The sequence below is a fragment of the Chiloscyllium punctatum genome, chromosome 40, assembly GCF_047496795.1.
Source record: "Chiloscyllium punctatum isolate Juve2018m chromosome 40, sChiPun1.3, whole genome shotgun sequence".
NCBI lineage: Eukaryota > Metazoa > Chordata > Chondrichthyes > Orectolobiformes > Hemiscylliidae > Chiloscyllium > Chiloscyllium punctatum.
Genome location: NC_092778.1, coordinates 13,299,479 through 13,318,199, shown reverse-complemented (window position 1 = coordinate 13,318,199; position 18,721 = coordinate 13,299,479). Strand labels below are relative to the sequence as shown.

Genomic DNA, 18,721 nt, shown 5'->3' with positions numbered 1-18,721 from the left:
GACTGTTATTGGTAATAGGTGATTAATACAACAGGACATAATCTGGGTTCACATGTACCTAATTTCATCTTATTTTAATTTTTAGTTGGATATTTTCACAATATAGGATATGATTACTTTGTATGAATAAACTTTCTGATCCCGAAAGATCAGTCTAGACTCCTACTCCTGCTGTTGCATCTACCTCCATCATAAAAACATTAAAAGTCAAGCTTAATGCTTCCTTACTTAACATTTGTTTGCCTTGTGTTGTAGGAAAGTTGTTCAGGAACAGCAATAGCTAATGCTATGTAGCATCTTTACAGTGAAATATCCCTTGGGACATAAAATCCAAGGAGAATAGTGTAGATGACCAAAAGTTTTGTCAAAGAGATTGATTTTTAAGGATTGCCTAAAAGCAGGAAAGCAAGATATAGAGGGTGATTAAAGGTTTAAAAAGCTGAATAATGTAATGCTGACACCTTTGTAAAGTCATGAGATGGTGAATTTCACAAGCTTATCTTATTGCCTGACTTTTGTGTTCTATCGACTAGTTAACAAAATCTTTGTTATGTAGTAATCAAATTGAGAGAACTAACAAACTAAATGTGTACTAAATCTAAATTAGATGCCTCAAACATGTGCTGGGTAAATAATTCTGACAATTTGCAAAAATGTAGAGACTTAATGAGATATATCATTAAGACATATTGATTTAACTTCAGATTTTTGCATGCTAATAATAGATAAATATATATGATACTTTGGATGTTACAATCGCAAATTGAAACTTGGCAGAAAGAAAGTGGATTGCTTAAGGTCTTGAGTCATTGTAGATGATTAACATGCTTAGGGTAGAACAATTAGCTGTGAATCAATGTCTGATCTACATTTTTGCTTAAAAATATTTTTGACTAATGCAGTGATCATTAATTTACTATTCTAAAGATCATAGTAGATTCACATTCCATCTTCAATGATCAGCTAGTTCATTTTTAATCATTGATTCATTCCAATTGTTGCCATGGCCCAACTCTGAACCAGCCAGCAACATCATTAAAGTGTTAGCATCTGAGTGTGAGAGAACGATAAACTGTTCTCATTTGTTTAAAAAAGAAATGGAGTCTTGGGATGCAATGGTAGTGTTCCTACCTCTGGGTCAGAAGGTCCAGGTTTAGATCCCACCTCAGGATTTGATAATAATGGAAGTGTGTAGTAATGCATTCAATAAAGTTGATATTTAAAAATACCATTTCTGAAACTTGCTGTCAGAAGAAGGGAATGATTTTATATGGCTTGATTTTTGTCATTACTAGTCACATGCATTAAAATGTCTGGTGATGGTGCAACTAGATGTATACATAAATTTCACATAAAAATAGTCACTATCTGTGGGAAAGTGGACTTTTTGTTTTAAATTGGTTATATTTATATGCAACTAAACTGTCTTGGTGTCATAGAATCATTGATATAGCACAGAGGTGGCAATTTGGCCTTTTGTGTCTGTGCCATCTCCCTGAAGAATTGTTAAATTGATTTTGCTCCCTGTTCTTTCCCCATAATCCTAAAAAACTTTTTCCTTCAAGTATTCCCTTTTAAAAATTATCATTGACTCTGCTACCATTGATCTTTCAAGTCACTATATTCAAAATCATTATAACTCACTGTATGATTTTCTTTTCTTCATATCACCTCTGGCTCTTTTACCCATTACCTTAAAGTTATATTCTTTACTTACCCATCTGCCACTGGATACAGAATAAGTAAATGAAACTATCAGAGTCTTTCATGATTTTGAATAGCACTGTCAGCTTTCCTCTTGACCTTCTACACTTCAATAAAACAACCTCAATTTCTCTAGTCTCTCTACACAGCTCAAATCCTTGACCTCTGGTACCATTCTAGTCTATTTCCTGTGCTCTTTCTCAAAGATTTAACATCCTTCATAAAGTGTGGTTCTCAGAAATAACTACAGTACTCTTAATGAGGCCTAACTAATGTTTTATAAAGTCACTACAACCTTCTTGCTTTTGTACAATATCCCTCCATTTATAAGGCCAAAGATCTTGATATTTTAACAGCCTCTTTGAACTTGATCTACTAGCTGAACACTTGTTTTTGCACATATATCCCCTCTAACAATGTGCCATTTAGTCTACATTGCCTAATTCACATTTAAAATTAATTTACCATATGGCTGTACATTTCATGAGTCTGTTACTATTCTCGCTGTTTCCAAATTTGTCATCTATATACTTTGAAGCAATTGTACATTTATCCAGGTTTCAATATATGTCAGAAAGATCATTTGTATTCTCATTGACCACTGGGAGTTACCTGTGCACACAATCCTCAGGTCTGAAAAGCAACTACCTGTATTCACAACTGCTCTCTGCTTCTTATCACTTCGACAGTTTTATTTTCCAAGCCCCCCACTTAATCCCATGAATTAGAAATGCTAATCTTGATTCTCTGTCTGTGTGATATTAAAAATCAGCTCTGTGTCTCTGTATGCAGCAAAGGAGCCTTGATGATATCTCCTTCTATGACTGAAACCAGAACTAACTTTAGCCTAGTTACTCCAGTATAGCTCCAATACTAGAAACTTGTCCAAGTATGTCCTGTCCGCAAAATTCATGACAGTTCAACCTGGCTAAGTAAGAGTGACCTCAAGGTATCCAGCAACCCTTATAACATTGAGGACAGTGGAAATTAAATAAATTTTTCCACTGATTAAAGTCACATCTAGCATAAAGGAAGATGCATGTGGTTGTTGGGTCAGTCATCTCAGCGACAAGACATTGTTGCAAAGTTCCTCTGGTAGTGTCCTTGGCCCACATATTTTCAGCCAATGATCTTTCCTATTATAAGATTAGTATTTGGGATATTCACTAATCATTGCATGGCATTTCATGCTTACAGTTTGTCATTTGAAACAGTCTGTGCACACAGGCAGCAAGACCTGGGCATCATTCAGGTTTGGGATGCTTGGTGGCAAATAATGTTCTCATCACAAAAATGCAAGACTATTTCCAAAGAGAAAATTTAACCACCTCCTTTAGATGTTTAATGGCATTACAGTCATTAAATCCCCTATTGTTAACAATTTAGGAGTTATCATAATCAGAATATGGATCAACCACATCAATACAGTGTTACATGTGGTCAAAGGCTTTAAATTTTGCAATAACTCACTTGACTTCCTAAAGCCTGCCAAGGCACAAGTTACAAATGTGTTGGAATGCTCCCTACTTGCCTGGAAGAACACTGCTCCAACTTGACTCCATAATCCCTAAATCATTCAGGAAGTCATGACCCATTGTAATGATGAAAGTAATGCCAATCTAAACATTTAACTCCCTGCACCATTAAAGCTCAGAGACAGTAGTGTATACAATCTACAGAATTCACTTCAGTAACCTTTTAAGGAACCTTTTAACAGCAGCTTCAAAACCTGCAACCTTTACTACAGAGAAGTGCAAGTGCAACAGATGTATGGGAACACTACCGTCTCCAGGCTCCCACTAGATCACACAGCATTCTGACTTAAAACTATATTGCTGTTGGTTCACCATTATTGAATCAAAATTCTGAAATTCCCTTTGAAGCAGCACAATGGATGTACCTACATCAGATGGACTGCAGTGATTCAAAGAGGTGGTCTACAACAACACCTCAAGGCCAGTTATGGACGGCCAATAAATGCTGACCTTGATATGATGCTCACATCCAGTGAATGAACAGAAAATAAACTTCTTTCTAGTTCTTCCATTTTACTACGGTTTGCTTGTGAATTTATGCTTTCTATGCTTCCCAGTGCTGGTGGCCCATAGCATGCAGTCAACATTATAACACTTATACAGTTTCTTAATTCTAAATAGCTGCGATTTTTTTTTTCTGATTTCTTCAGCGCATGATCCTAGTTTACTCCTTGACCAGTATCTTTGATCAATCCTATCACCTTTTTCCCTTTTTTTATATATTTTATGAAAACATTGTACCCAGAAATATTGTGTCCATTTCTCCTTTTTTTTAAACCATATCTCCGTTATTGTTATGATATCATAGCTCTTCTGTAGCTACTTATTTTTTTCAGCTCCCCAAAACTTGCTTGCCTTGCTCCCATGCGTTTACATGTATGCACACCAAATTTATTCCAGTATGACTTGCATTTTCCCCAAATGGGTCCATTCTCTTTCTTATGCAACGTTTTTTTCAACTGCAGTCTGTTTCTGTCAGTTCTACTTTACCCTGGTTTTCCTTCCGATGCTAATTAATTTCAATTATTCCCCAAAGCACTAGTTAATATGTAAACGAAAATAAATCTGAGAAATGGGAAACACATTAATAGAGGTCTTCAGGAATTTTCAGCATCTTAAATTGTTTGTGGCGATGCTTTTGTTTTCATACTCATAACTTCTTCCTTTACAGGTACATTGGAAAAGCAGATTCAATTACTATAAGCATATGGAATCACAAGAAAATACATAAGAAACAGGGAGCTGGCTTCCTGGGCTGTGTTCGGCTGCTATCAAATGCCATCAGTAGGCTAAAGGACACTGGCTGTATGTAGTCTGTCTCTTGATCATTTCTTTGGCAGTAGAACTAATGTATAACCAAGGATTAAATAATGAACTGTTTGAGTTATAATTTCCAAGTTTTTTCCAGAACTCTGAATAGCCTGGTACAGATGGAATAAATGTCTCTTGATTCTGGATGAATATGATGGATTGGGATCATATTGTGGAGGGGAGAATAGAGAAAGGGTGTTTGCATCTCCTTATTAGAAGTCTGTCAGGTATTGGAAAGTGGCATTGGACTTTTCTCCTTTGTTTTCTGAAGATAACCCACTTTGTGTTGGACTTTCTTCAGAAGAGAAAGTTGGTTCTGTTTAAAATCAATTACAGACATGCATTAATGTAGTACCATCAATAACATTAGAATTTCCAAAACCCTTCACAGCCAATGAAATGTCTTTTAGTCTCTGGTTACTTGCAAAATGGATTAAAGTGGCAGTCAGCTTATGGACAGAAGATCCTGTAAACAGCAGTAAGTTAAGTAACTAAATAACCTGTTGTTTGTTGATAATGATTGAGGCCTAAATAATGGGTAGGAATCTAGGTGAACCCTTTGTTCCTCAAAGTGCCAAGACAAGAAGGACAAGAGCACCTTTAACTGGGCAGTACACTTCTAACGCTGCGCTGGAGTGTCTGCCTAGGTTAAATGTTAAAGATTTTGGAGTGGGACTGCATTGATTACTTTTTTACACAAAAGGCATCTGTATGGGTATATGAATAGGAAGGGTTTAGAGAGACATGGGCCAAGTGCTGGCAAAAGGAGCTATTTTGATTTAGGATATCTGATCGGCATGGACAAGTTGGACTGAAGGGTCTCTGCTATGCATCTCTGTGAATCCAAGAAAACTTTATTTTATTTGGGAATAGCTAGTAGATAGGAGGGATTTATTTGGTTTGTTCATAGTTTATTTAATTTGTTCATTGTTTGAGTTAGATAACTAAATTATCACTTGTTGATTTTAAAGTGAGTGTCAGGGATTTATTATATTTAACCACTAAGAGTTGCTGAAAGAAGCTTACACCACTTTTCACACTCTTTTTACAGATTGTAGGATGAGATGCTTCTCTTTGCGTGTTTAATTCACAGAGGGGGTCAACCTCCACTTTATAATACATGCAACAGGTTAACCTACTTGACGTTAAGCAAAGCACAATTTATTCAGACTTTATAGTTAAAATACAACCAAAGAAAGAGGAATTTAGAATAACTTAACTCACTTGGAAAACTTAACAGAATAGTAGATGCAGTAACTATTACTAATGAACTGTTCCAAGATAGTAACATCCCATAAACACACCCCTTGGGAAAAAATGGCATATTCAGTAATTCAGCAGCAGAGAGAAATCCCAGCTACTAGCTTCCACTTGTGGGAGTCCAGAATGAGAGGGCACAGGTTTAGAGTGAGAGGACGGGCAGTCAGACTCCTAATTGTTTTTGGAACTAAAGGTTTAAAAAGAGTGAATTCCTTTGGGATTTCAAATAATTTGGGTAATTACTCGAATAGGAAAGGTTTGGAGGGTTATGAGCCTGGAGCAGGCAGGTGGGACTAATTCAGTTTGGGGTTATGTTTGGGATGGAACTGGGTGGACCAAAGGGTCTGTTTCCGTTAGTTAGGACTCTACGACTCAACAACTCTATGACTCAACCAAGGCTGATACCTGCTCACATTTCTGTACAGATTGGAACAACATCTTGTAAGAGTCTCAGATTTTGGGTGGCACTAGCAAGGCTGTATTTATTAATTATAGCCAAGTTGTATTGAGAAAGTGATGGCAAGTTCTTTGAACCATTGTAATCTGAAAAGTAAGAAATTCTTCAAAATTGCCCACCAATGCTGAATGTTGAAGTCAGAATGCAGTATGACTTCAACGGGCATTTGGGACTGGCCTTTTTCCAACACTGCTCCTCTTCTGTATGGAGACACAAAATTTATGCTCTCTCCATACATTAGCGCACAACCATATTCCCTAAGTTTAAGTCTAAATTGTTGATATCAATCGCAAAAACCAAGGGCTTAGTACTGACCCCTCCATAGCCTTCCAGTCATAAGTGCATCATTAACTCAAACCCTTCACTTTCTGCCATTGAACCAGTTTTGAACCCAACCTGCCACTTATGTTTAGATCTGAAGAGTTTTTAATTTCCTAACTGGTCTATTCTGTGGAGTCTTGTTGAAAACTGTGCTAAGATCCATGTAGACTACAATAAATGAGCTTTATTTGACAACTGTCCTTGCTATCTCCTTAAAAGAATCAGTGAAATTAATTTTAAAAAACTTACTTAAAAATCCAAGCTACTGTCCTTGATTAATTTTTCTTTCCAAATAAGGATTTATACTGTCCTTAAGAATTTTTCCAATGTTTTGTACACTGATTGACTGCATAGACTGGTTGACCTGTAATTAGACAACCTGTCCCTTTTTAAATAACGGTTCAATGTTGCAGTCCTCCAGTATTATTCCTGTAGCCAGACTGAAATGGAAAATGATGATTGGAGCCTATACTATTTCATCTCTCGCTTCTGTTAGCAGTCTGTGAAACATTTCATCTGCACTTGGTAATCTATCCATCTTCAAAGATGCTAAATACCTAATATTTTCTTTCATGATGTTTCTATCACACAATATTTCATACTCCCTTTTCCTCAACTACAATTTCTACATGGGTTTTTCTCTTTTGTGAGGTCTGATGCAAAGTATTGATAAAGACCCTCTGAAGAGCATTCCGCCCTGACCAACCCCTTTACCTCTCTAACCTTGCATTTCTCATGGCTAATCCCTCTAGCCTGCACATCCCTGGATACTATGGGGCAATTTAGCAGGGCCAATCTACATCTTTGCACTGTGGGATGAAATCAAAGCACCTGGAGGAAACCCACGCAGACTCAGGAAGAATGTGCAAATTCTATACAGCCTAAGGCTGAGTCCCTGGTGTTGTGAGGCAGCAGTGCTAACTATTGAGCCACCATGTCACCCCATGTCAGTTGTTTCTTTAGCTGGTATCGTGATATCTGCCTGCCTCAGTGAATGATTGTAGCACAGAAGGTGTTAATTTGGCCTGTCACACTTCTGCTGAGTATGAGTCACCTATCCCACTCCAAACCTTTACAACATTTATTTTCTTAAGATAGTGTCCCAATTCTTTTTTAAAAGAGCTATGATTGAATTAGCTTCTACCATACCATCTGGCCACGTATTCCAGATCCTAATCTAGGCCATTCTTTTTGAATGGAAAGAGCAGTGGTCTTGGTACTGAACCTTAGACTATTATTTCTCCAGTTCAAGATTCAGCTGTTCACAACTGCTCAAGCTTTCATATTTGTAGACCCATTATTCCTTTTATTTTGTGAGTTTTAACTTTGCTGTTGAACCTATTTTGAAACACTTTATCAAACACCTTTTGGTAGTCCATTTGCCCCACAGTGACCTCATTACCCTCATCAACCTTCTGGTCCCTTATCAATAAGTTTGCTCACTGAGCTGGAAGGTTTGTTTTCAAACTTTTCATCACCATACTAGCTAACATCATCAGTGAGCCTAAATGACACATACAGACCAAATGCTTAACTACAGAAGCAATCATCCCAACACCCACAAACGAAGCTGCATCAGGACATTATTTCAACAGACCACAATACACTGCAGCACCCAGGAACTATGAGCAGCAGAAGAAAAATACCTGTACAGCATATTCAAGAAGAATGGGTACCCAATCAACAACAAACTCAAACAAGCAGATACAACTTGCCTTAGCCACATTACCATGCATCAAAGACATCTCTGAAATGACTTCCAGACCAGTCGGACCCCTTGGCATCATGGTAGCCCACAAACCTACCTAAACACTTAAACAGCAGCTGATGAACCTAAAGGACCCTATATAAACAATCAGCAAAAATGAATGTCATTTACAAAATACTATGCAAGGTCTGTAACAAACACTACATCAGACAGACAGGCAGAAAACTAACCACCAGGATACATGAACACCAACTAGCCACAAAAAGACAAGACTAGTATCCTTGCATACAGACAAAGAAGGTTATCACTACGACTGAGCCAACACATGTATCCTAGGACAAGCTAAACAGAGACACACACAGGAATTACTAGACGCCTGGCATTCTAACCAGAACTCCATCAATAAACACATTGATTTAGACCCCATCCTCTTGAGAAAAAAAGAACCGGAAATTATCTTACCCACCTTAAGAGACCAAGACACATAAGTAGAATGCGGGGCGTAACACCAGCGCTTCACCGGAGGCTCACTGATTATGTTACCTAGTATGGTGATGAAATGTCTGAAAACAAGCCTTCCAGCTCAGCAAGCAAGCTTACAACCTGAACCTTTTGAACATATTCATATGAAGCACTCTGTGAGATTCCTTGCTATCTGGCGTTCTTCTTAAACAGTTCCCCTCACTCAATTTCCTTTCAATTTGATAAAGCTCACTGAACCTTGCCTTTAAAGGTTCACCTACGACTGAAAAAGTAACACTAATACTTTACCTCCTCCAGCAAAATTACAAAGTTTGATTTCTTGTCTGTTGTCTGCTTCCTGCTTCATCACATACTGTGCTACTTTCAGATATCGTCTTGCCAACTCATCCACTCTATTTAATCCTTCCCTAAAATTTGTCACAGAATCCAAATGTGTGGTCTCTGAACTCTGACTCACCAATTTGTTCTTAATTAATTTCAGTGGTCCTCTCACCTCATGCCCAAAAACTGATCGAAGTGAACTGAATTTAGTTGATAGTAATGTGAAAATACCTGAGCTTTTTTACTTCTCTTTCCCTGTCATGGGCTTCCTTTTTAGCCTGTGTAAACTATCTTTACTATCTTTAATGAGATCTTGTTTTCCCTTATCACCTGAGGATTTCTCTTTTCCCTAATTTCTATCCCTCTCAGATTGCAATTGATGTCGGAAGCCAAATGTTGATTTATGAACCAATTCATAATTATCTGCCATTTCCACTCTAACCTCGTAGTTTTAACTCTCTGCTCTTCTCCAGGAAGTGAATTTTGTACTCCTAAACAATCGTCTCTCTAAGAGTGTCGTATATATTAGCTATTTTCAATGCCCTTATCTACCTATCAAAATGACTTTATTTGATCCTTTCAAGCTCCAAGTATGTTTGACCAGGTTCACTCCTTAGATTCTTAAAACTTTGTCAGTAGGCTTCTGGTACTGGCTCATATGCACTTAAGATGGCTTTTTTCGCCTCATCATACTCCTCAGACTCCTCTGATAGTAATGCGAATATCATACTAGCTCTACCTACCAACATTGTTTGGATCAACAATATGGTCATATGGTCACCAGCCATTTCATTTGTTTAGCCACTTTCTCAAATGAAATGAAAATGTCTCCTATAACCTTCTCATCAAACTTGGGCAAACTCTGAATCTATTGAAACAGATCCTCACCAAGCCTTTGGCTATGATGGGAATGCTCTACAGCATTGTCCTCATCACTACTCTTAGCATTCATGTCTATCTCTGCCATTTTAAGTTGACTTGGAGTTCTCAGTTCCAACCTCTTTCTTCTTTTAATCGTAATTCAAACTGTTTAATTTCCTTTTTATGTACAAGCTGCTTCATCTTCAACTGAATTTTGGCATTCTTGACAATTGTAAATGCTGCACAATTTCTACAATTGTCTCCCCTTTTTTCTCTCAGACACAGGCAACCCCAACTCCAGTTTGTTTGCCAATTCCAAAAGCCTTGCCTTCCTCACTTTCTGTAAAACTCCCAAAGTCACTTCTTCCACCCCCAGGAAACTGTTAGTGATCGAAAGAGCCATTACTACACAAGGCACTTCCTGTTTAAATGAACCAAATGAAACGCCAAAAATAAAAATTACCATTACAAACCACTCACTGCCTTCGTGTCCAATTATCCTAAATCCAACTGAGAATTAGAGATTTTAATCCCAACATACACCCCAAAATACACCTCTGAAAGCCCTAGTTTCATCACACTCCCTCTATGCCATTTGAAAGTCCTGTAACCTAAACTACTGAGCTATCATTTCAAGAGCAATGATATACTGTTTCTTGATGGTAGAGACTGCACGGATGGAGAGAAGCTGTTTTAAGTAATCTGAGTGAGTTACTGCAGTGTGTCCTGAAGATTGTACAAACCACAGCCATAATTTGCCAATAATGGATGTTCATCCAGCAGTGGTGCCACTGATCAAGTGAACTGTTTTGTCTTGGTTGGTGATGAACCTCTTGAGTGTTATGTCTACAGCAATCCAGGATGAGTGGTTGGCGATCCTTCATAGTCCTGGCTTGAAGTTTGTATTTGGAGGAGAGGTTGTGAGAGAGTCAGGAGATGAACTATTCATTGCAGAGTCCTCAGCCACTGTTATGGTCATGGATCCATACTGTTGATATGGCTAGTCCAATCCAATTCTCATTGAATCATAGAAATCTACAGCATAGAAAATGATCTTTTGGCCTGTTGTATCCAAGCTGGTCAGAACCAACCACCTAACTATTTTCCCATTTTCCAGCACCTGGCTCATAGCCTTCTATGCTTTGGCATTGCAAGTGCACATCTAAGCACTTGTTAAATCTTACAAGGTTTCTGTCTCCAGTATCCTTACAGACAGTGAGTTCTAGATTTTCACAGCCTGTGCATGAAAGAAATTTTCCCCACATCCTTTAAATCTTTCCCTCTGCTTATTGATCTCACCAAGAGGGGAAGTTTCTTCTATCTAGCCTATCTGTACCCCTCATAATTTTACACTTCTTAATCATGTCATAGAGTCATACAGCACGGAAACAGAACCTTCAGTCCAACCAGTCTATGCTGAATGTAATCGCAAACTAAACTAATCCCACTTGCCTGCTCCTGGCCCATATTCCTCCAAGCCTTTCCTATTTATGTACTTATCCAAATGTCTTTTAAGCATTGTAATTGTGCCCACATCCTCAAAGTTCATTCCATACGCAAACCACCCTTTGTGTTAAAAAAAAGCCCTATGTGTCATTTTTATGTCCCTTTCCTCTCATCTAAAAATGTGAAATCTCCCATCCTGAGGAAAAGACTATATACCCCTCAATTACTTTAGAAACTTCTATAAGGTCAACTCTCACCCTCCTATGCTCCAGTGAAAGAGGTCTCAACTCATCCAGCCTTCCTTTATAACTCAAACCTTCCATACCTGGCAACATGCTGGTAAATCTCCTCTGCACCTTCTCCAGTGCTATCATATCCTTCCTAAAATGTGGATTCCAGACTGTGCTTCTGAGCAATGGTCAGCCCTAAGGTATTGGTAGTGGGGGTAGTGGGAGACTTGGTAATATTGTCATTGGTGATTACTCATAATGAATATGATTGTTTACCAAGGAAGTTATGTGTCACTGGTCATGGGTTCTGTAGGTCTTTGTGTGGCTGATGAGCCCAATTCTAGAGTCACATCTCTACCCATGTGTTTGGCAAGTGTTTCTGGTAGGTGGAAGAGCACCTTGCCTTTAAGCACATTGGTATTTCTACTGATCCATTTCCATACTTCCTCTTGCCAGTTAGTGTTCTCAAAGAATTGTGTCCCTTTGTTAAGGAGTTTCCTCTGAGTTGGTTTCTTCTGAACAAGGGTCTCAACCTTGCATTGGCATCGACCTTGTATTTCTTGAGGGAGGCCTTCCCAGTGTTCTTTGAAGAGCTTTGTTTATCCTCCTTTCTTCGAGTGCCTTCCTTGAACTAGGCAGAGAAGATTTTCTTTGGTAGTCAGAATTTGGGCATCCTAAGTACGTGGCTGGCCAATCAGAGTTGGTTTTGGATAATCGTGGACTTAATGCAGGTGCTATTAACAGCTTCAACGATGCTGATGTCAGTACACCTGTCTTCCCAACTGATGCAGTGAATGGAAGGATGACTGTTTCATATGCAAGTATCTTGATATCAGCACTGATGTGTCATGGTCTTTGAAGATTTTCATCCTTAGACATCCAAAGGTGATGCTCACAGGTTGTATGCAACGTTGAATCTCTGCATCAATGTCAGTTTTAAATGATAGCTAGCTTCCGAGATTGGGGAACCATTTCACGTTTGGGAAGATCTCTCCATTGATCTTAATAGGGTGATGGACCAGAACTTGACCTGGGTTGGGAAAGGGTTTGGGTCATTTTGAAGTTGAAGCTGAGATCAATTCTTCGATATGCTTCCAGGACGACATTAAGTAAGGCTTGAAGATGTTCATCCAAGAGAGCAGAGATCACATTTTCATTTGCATACTTAAATGAGGTCAGTGTTTTTTTCTTCTTGGATTTCAACGGTTGAAGTTGAAAGGCTCTCCATCATCCTGGAAGCAGTGTCCACACAGTTGGGAAGTCTGTTCTTGACAAGGTGAATAATGGTGGTGATGAAATTGGAGAAAAGGGTGTGGGAGATGACACATCAGTGCTTGATCCCTGCCTCAAAGGATCCTGTCATATAACCATTAGTGAGGACCATCGACGGCATGTCACCAACAAGGAGATGGAGGACGTTGATGAATTTCACTGGACAACTTGCAGGGTCTTCCATAGCATTTCTTGATTGATTTCCTCAGAGATTGGGAAAAGCTCCTTGCATGGATTTGGTTGATGATCTTCCCAGTGATAGAAAGGAGGAAGATTTCTCGGTAGGTTGCACAGTTCACTTTGCCTCCTTTCTTGAATAGCGATATCAGCATCCATGCGATTGGCAAAAATTTCATCTTTGTCCCAGATTATAAGGGACAGTTATTCATGATGACAAGTCAACTCTGCTCCTCTAAATTTTGAAAATCTCCCCATGAATCTCATCTACACCCTGCAGCTTTTCCATTCTTCTTGTGTCTTATGGACACTTCCTCGTCTACCACACTAAGTGAGAGTCCAAGATTATCTTTGATAGGGAGTTGGGGGATTTCCTCAAACACATCCTTGTCAATGATTGTATCACAATTTACAAATTATTTGATGTTTTCTGCATTGGAAGATAATGTTTTCTCTGTCTGCCAAATGGATTCCACCCCTCCTCTACACTGATTGTGGCCGAGGGTTTTGGGTCTATGTATTTCCTGGGTAGCATGGAATATGTCATGTTTGTCAGCAAGGAGTTGCAGCTTCTTAGCTTTCTCAATCCACCATCCGTTCTTGATTTCTCTCGATTCTCTTTGTAACTCCAGCTTTGCTGTTTGATGAGTTTTCCTCTTTGCCTCACTGATGATATTGTTTTGCCAGGTTGGGAGAGCTTTCCTCTTCTTTTTGATTAGGTCTTGGATGGTATAATCATTCTCATTGAACCAGCCTTGGTGTTTCCTAGTTTTGTAGCCAGTGGTTTCTTAACAGCATAAGATGATGGTTATCTTCAGCTCTTTGCAGATAGCCTCCACTCCGTTAAAATGAATTCTTTGGAGATTTTGGTGAAAATGTTGTTGGATGTTCACTAGGCTGCATGGCTGTTGAAACTGCTCAATGTTGAGTATTTTTCTGCATTGTTTCTTCATCTTCAACTGTTTCTGGTAGCTTTTGATGGACATTGAGGAGATGATGAACCCTGTCTGTCCAGCAGTCGTCTGTACCTGTCATCACTTTGGTAATGACATCCTTTTGGTCTTGGGATTGAATCATGTTGATCATGTGGCAGTGCTTCATGGATGTTTCCAAGAAGTCTTGAACTTATCGAGAATCTGGTTGTAGTTGCAATTCTTGACTCCTCCTTTGCTGATTAGTTTCTTTTTAGATTGGGCATCCTTGATGTAGAAGTCTTCAATAATGATAATTTTATCCTTCTTGGGCGGAGAGTGGTGTCCAGCTTTCTTTGGATTCATATATGATCTTGAGTTTGGAGCATAGGCCCTCAGGGCCATTACCTGCTACTGCTTAACAAGTTGTAGAAGGAGAATTTTGAAGTGATCATTGATGTCAACAGGGGGCTCCAAGAATGGGTTGATACGTTCATTCTTGATGGCAAATCACAGCTGATGCTCAGATTTTTCTCTCCTGAAGGAATTGGAACCACCAGCAGCCTCAGCTGCCCTTTGTCTGCTCTTTGCGTTCTCTGCAGGGCAGTGATATCAGTGTTGACATGCCTGAGTTCACGGAATACAGGGACAGTTATGCATTGTCATAGAAATTATAGAATCCCTACAGTGTGGAAGCAGGCCATGTGCTTCCACACCAACCCTCCAAAGAGCATCCAAAGCAGGCCCACCCTCCTACTCTATTCCTGTAGCCTCTGCATTTCCCATGGCTAATCCACCTAGCCTGCACATCTCTGGACACTACAGGCAAATTAGAATGGCCATTCCACATAATCTGCACATCTTTGGACAGTGGCAGGAAACTGGAGAAACACTGAGAATGTGCAAACTTCACACAGACAGTTGCCCAAGGGCAGAATCAAACCTAGGTCCCTGGCACTCTGAGACAACCATACTAACCACTGAGCCATGTGCCGCCCATCGAGTTCAAACCACATTCCAGAACTTGAACACATCATGCATGCTGATATTTTAGTGTAGCACTATGAGAATGATGTCTTGTCTTGTTGGATGATTTGTTTTCCTCATTATCCATGAGGGTTTGTATATTCCAAGTTCCAAGACTGAGTTTGACTTTGGCTTTCAGACCACAGGTAGATGAGCCCATTAGAGGTGGTTTTCCAATCAGGTTGGTAATAGACAAACTACTTTTAGGGGCATCTTTTCTAGCCCTTCCTCTTGCAAGATGAGCAGAGTGATCCTGAATAAGGCTGATCAGCCATGAAGAAAGCTGAAGAAACGCTCTCCTCTTCCTATTCGAAGAGTGAGATTCTGCCACCTATGTGTCAGCCCAAAGCCAAGGACTTCCAGATGTCTCAATCCTGTATCCATCACCTCTTGCTTGTGGTCGTTTGTGTGGCAGTTGAATTCCTCTAGTTAGATGCCTTGTCCAGGACATAAAGTGGGGCATCTGTTGCACTTTAGACGTAAGGTCTCTGAGAAAGGGTAGATCAAATTCCAATGGCAAGGAAACCTCAACAACCGGGGATCTCTCTGTTGCTCCTGCAATTGATATCTCATAAATAACTTCAGCCTAGCTTGCTAATGAGGACTTGTTCTGGATTGTGCTTTATTCGGTTCCTCTCCTCCAACCTTACCATCATGGGTGGCCCTGATGGCACCATTCCTGGGAACACTGAAATAATCCCTACCACACAAAAGTGGCAATCTTTGGAAAGGACTTGGTAATATAGGTCCCTCTGAAAATCAGAGGGAGAAGGCTGCAATTTCTTATGTTTGAGATGTTTAATTTCTGGCACTTGCGTAATGCAAAATGTTGCCTGACACTTGTCAGCCTGAAGCTGATGGTATCTGTGCTGTCCTGTAGTTTGTCATGAACTGTTTAATTATTTGAGATGTTTTGAGGAAGGTGTACACAAGGTAACCAACTATTACCTCTGGTGCTTTATGACAAGAAGATTCATTCGTGTGACAGTTGTAGATGGTTGGACCAAGACAGTTTTTTTATGCAGTTTGGACATGAATCTTCTTGGGGTTTTGATAACTGACCTCCAATACAGTTAGCCTTGCAATAGATATAACTTCACTCCAGTGATTTATTTTCCAATTGACTTCAATTACACTAGGACTCTTGATGCTACTCTTTGTTGACTGCTACCTTCATGTCGAAAAGCAACCACTCCTTTAAACGAGAATTTTTTTAAAAATCCAGGTACTAGTTGAAAATCATAATACCAAGGAGTATTCTCGTTTTAAAAAAAGCAAACGATAGATGCTGGCTATCTGAATGTTTTTTTTAAAAATGCTGGACATGTTGAAGCTCATCTTGAATAATTCAGAGAATTAACAGTTTTAGCATGTTGCTAATGCGAGGAGGTTTTGTGATGAGTTGGGAAGCAGTAAAGACTAAATGACAAAGGATGATGGTGCAAAACAGTAGAGAATAGTAAAATTAACAGTAGATGGTCTGTAAATGCAAATAAGAGAGTCATCTCCAAAAACTACCATCAATGAATAATGTTAGGGATAGGTATTATGATGTCATGGTTGAGTCTGAAAACTTGTAAAATGCCTTGTTAACAGATTGTTTCAATCCTCCACTTCCATTCTGATTTCTCTATCCTGTTAGGTTTGAACAACAGAATTTCTTACTTTGATTATGCCCTCCAGAGCCACTTCACTTAGTATGTGTTTCTTCAGTTTCAGATCATGATCTCTGTTCCCATTTTCTTTCATGGCAGTTGTTCCTTTTACACCTTCACTGAAAGTTAAAAATCATACAACACCAGGTTATAGTCCAACAGGTTTATTTGGACGCACTAGCTTTCAGAGCGCTGCTCCTTTATCAGGTGGTTGTGGAGAATAAAACCGTAAGACTCAGAATTTATAGCAGATTACAGTGTCATCCAACTGAAATGATATATTGAACAAACCCGGATTGTTGTTAAGTCTTTTATCTTTTAGAATGGGTTGCAGGTTTCAGTTCATTAATATGTAAATCCCAGAATTTCTTTTAAGTCACATTCTCGAGATAACTTAAAGTTTTATAAAAACAGGTGGCACCTCAGCTCAGACAATGCATGAAAGGTGAGGTTAAAGTCTATCTGTATCCCAATCTTGAGTCAGACTGGTTCTATTTCCAGTGTGTGTTTGTATATGTGAAAGCTTGGTAATTCTGTGTGTGTTTGGAAGTGATGGAGTATAAGCCTGTGAGAGGGTGTGTGCATAAGTGATAGTGTGGGGGGTGTATGTGCATGTGTGTGAGAGAGGGGCTGCATGAGTGTGTTTTGTATGTGTGCTTGTGTGAGAGTGTGTATAATGTAGTGCGGTCACCTATGGTGTGACATGAACCCAAGGTCCTTGTTGAGGCCTCCTCATGGGTACCGAACTAGCCAACACACGCACGCACGCATACACACACACACACACTCTTACATACTCACACACTCACGCAGACTCTCTCTCATACACATGCATGAGAGAGAGTGTGTGTGTGTGTGTGTGAGTATGAGTTCACATGAGAGTGTGTGTATGAAAGCTTGCTAAACAGTGTGTGTGAGAGAGGGTGTATGCATGGGTGCGAGTTTGGGGGGAGTTGTATGTGCATGAGAGAGAGTCTGCTACAGGTGACCGCACTACATTATACACTCTCTCATACAAGCACACATACAAAACACACTCTTACACACACACACTCATGCAGCCCCTCTCTCACACACATGCACATACACCCCCCACACTCTCACCTATGCACACACCCTCTCACAGGCTTATACTCCATCACCTCCAAACACATACACACACACACTTTCCAAGATTTCATATATACAAACACACACTCTCTCACATGCACACGCACTCTCTCTCATGCATGCACGCACACATACAGGTCTATGGGGTGAATTTGTATTTGCAGATGCATTTTATTTTGCTCAAAAATTGCTCAGTCTGCAAGCAGTCAATGTAGGCGGCAATACACGTAATACTTTGTAAATTCCACTTTAAAAATAGAACCAGTCTGACTCAAGAATGGAATGCAGACAGACTCAAATCTCATACCTTTAATGCATTGTCTGAGCTGAAATGTCACCTGTTGTTATAAAACCATAAGTTATCTCAAGAAGGTGATTTAAAGGAAGTTCTGGGATTTACATATTAATGAACCAAAACCTGCAACCCATTCCAAAAGATGAAAGACTTATAACAATGCAGGTTTGTTCAATATATCATTTCAGTTGGATGACACTGTAACATTTTGCTATAAATTCTGTGTCTTCTGGTCTTATTCTCCACAACCACCTGATGAAGATGCAGCTCCAAAAGCTAGTGCTCCCAGGTAAACCAGTTGGACTATAACCTGGTGTTATGTGATTTTTTAACTTTGTCCACCCCAGTCCAATACCAGTTCCGCCCCATCAAGACCTTCACTCACCACATCTTTTATTTCTTTGCCTGCTACTTTACATTTTTTCCTTCTACTATCCTGTCTTCTGAGATTTAATCTCTGCTGCTTTCCTCTTGATTTTGTTCTGCCTTGATTCCACCACTGCCAAGATGAATTTTGTCTGCCCTTATGCTTACTTAAAATCTGTTTGATCACTAACTTTTTCCAGTTCAGATGAAAGACTATCAACCTGAAACATTAACTCCTGTTTCTATCTCCACAGATGTTATCTGTCGGACTG

General features: G+C 39.4%; 1 protein-coding gene across 3 annotated transcripts in view; it reads left to right on the top strand.

The window, feature by feature from the left end:
* The window catches only part of smurf1 (SMAD specific E3 ubiquitin protein ligase 1), a 132,674-nt gene that overhangs the window by 63,730 nt on the left and 50,223 nt on the right, over window positions 1-18,721 (top strand). For 2 of the 3 annotated variants that reach the window (XM_072559320.1, XM_072559319.1), the window contains exon 4: window positions 4,411-4,544. The exons of the other annotated variant lie outside the window; for it this stretch is intronic. In XM_072559320.1, the coding sequence (XP_072415421.1) occupies window positions 4,411-4,544 (134 nt within the window). The remainder of the gene's footprint in view (window positions 1-4,410; window positions 4,545-18,721) is intronic. 3 annotated transcript variants of the gene reach the window in all.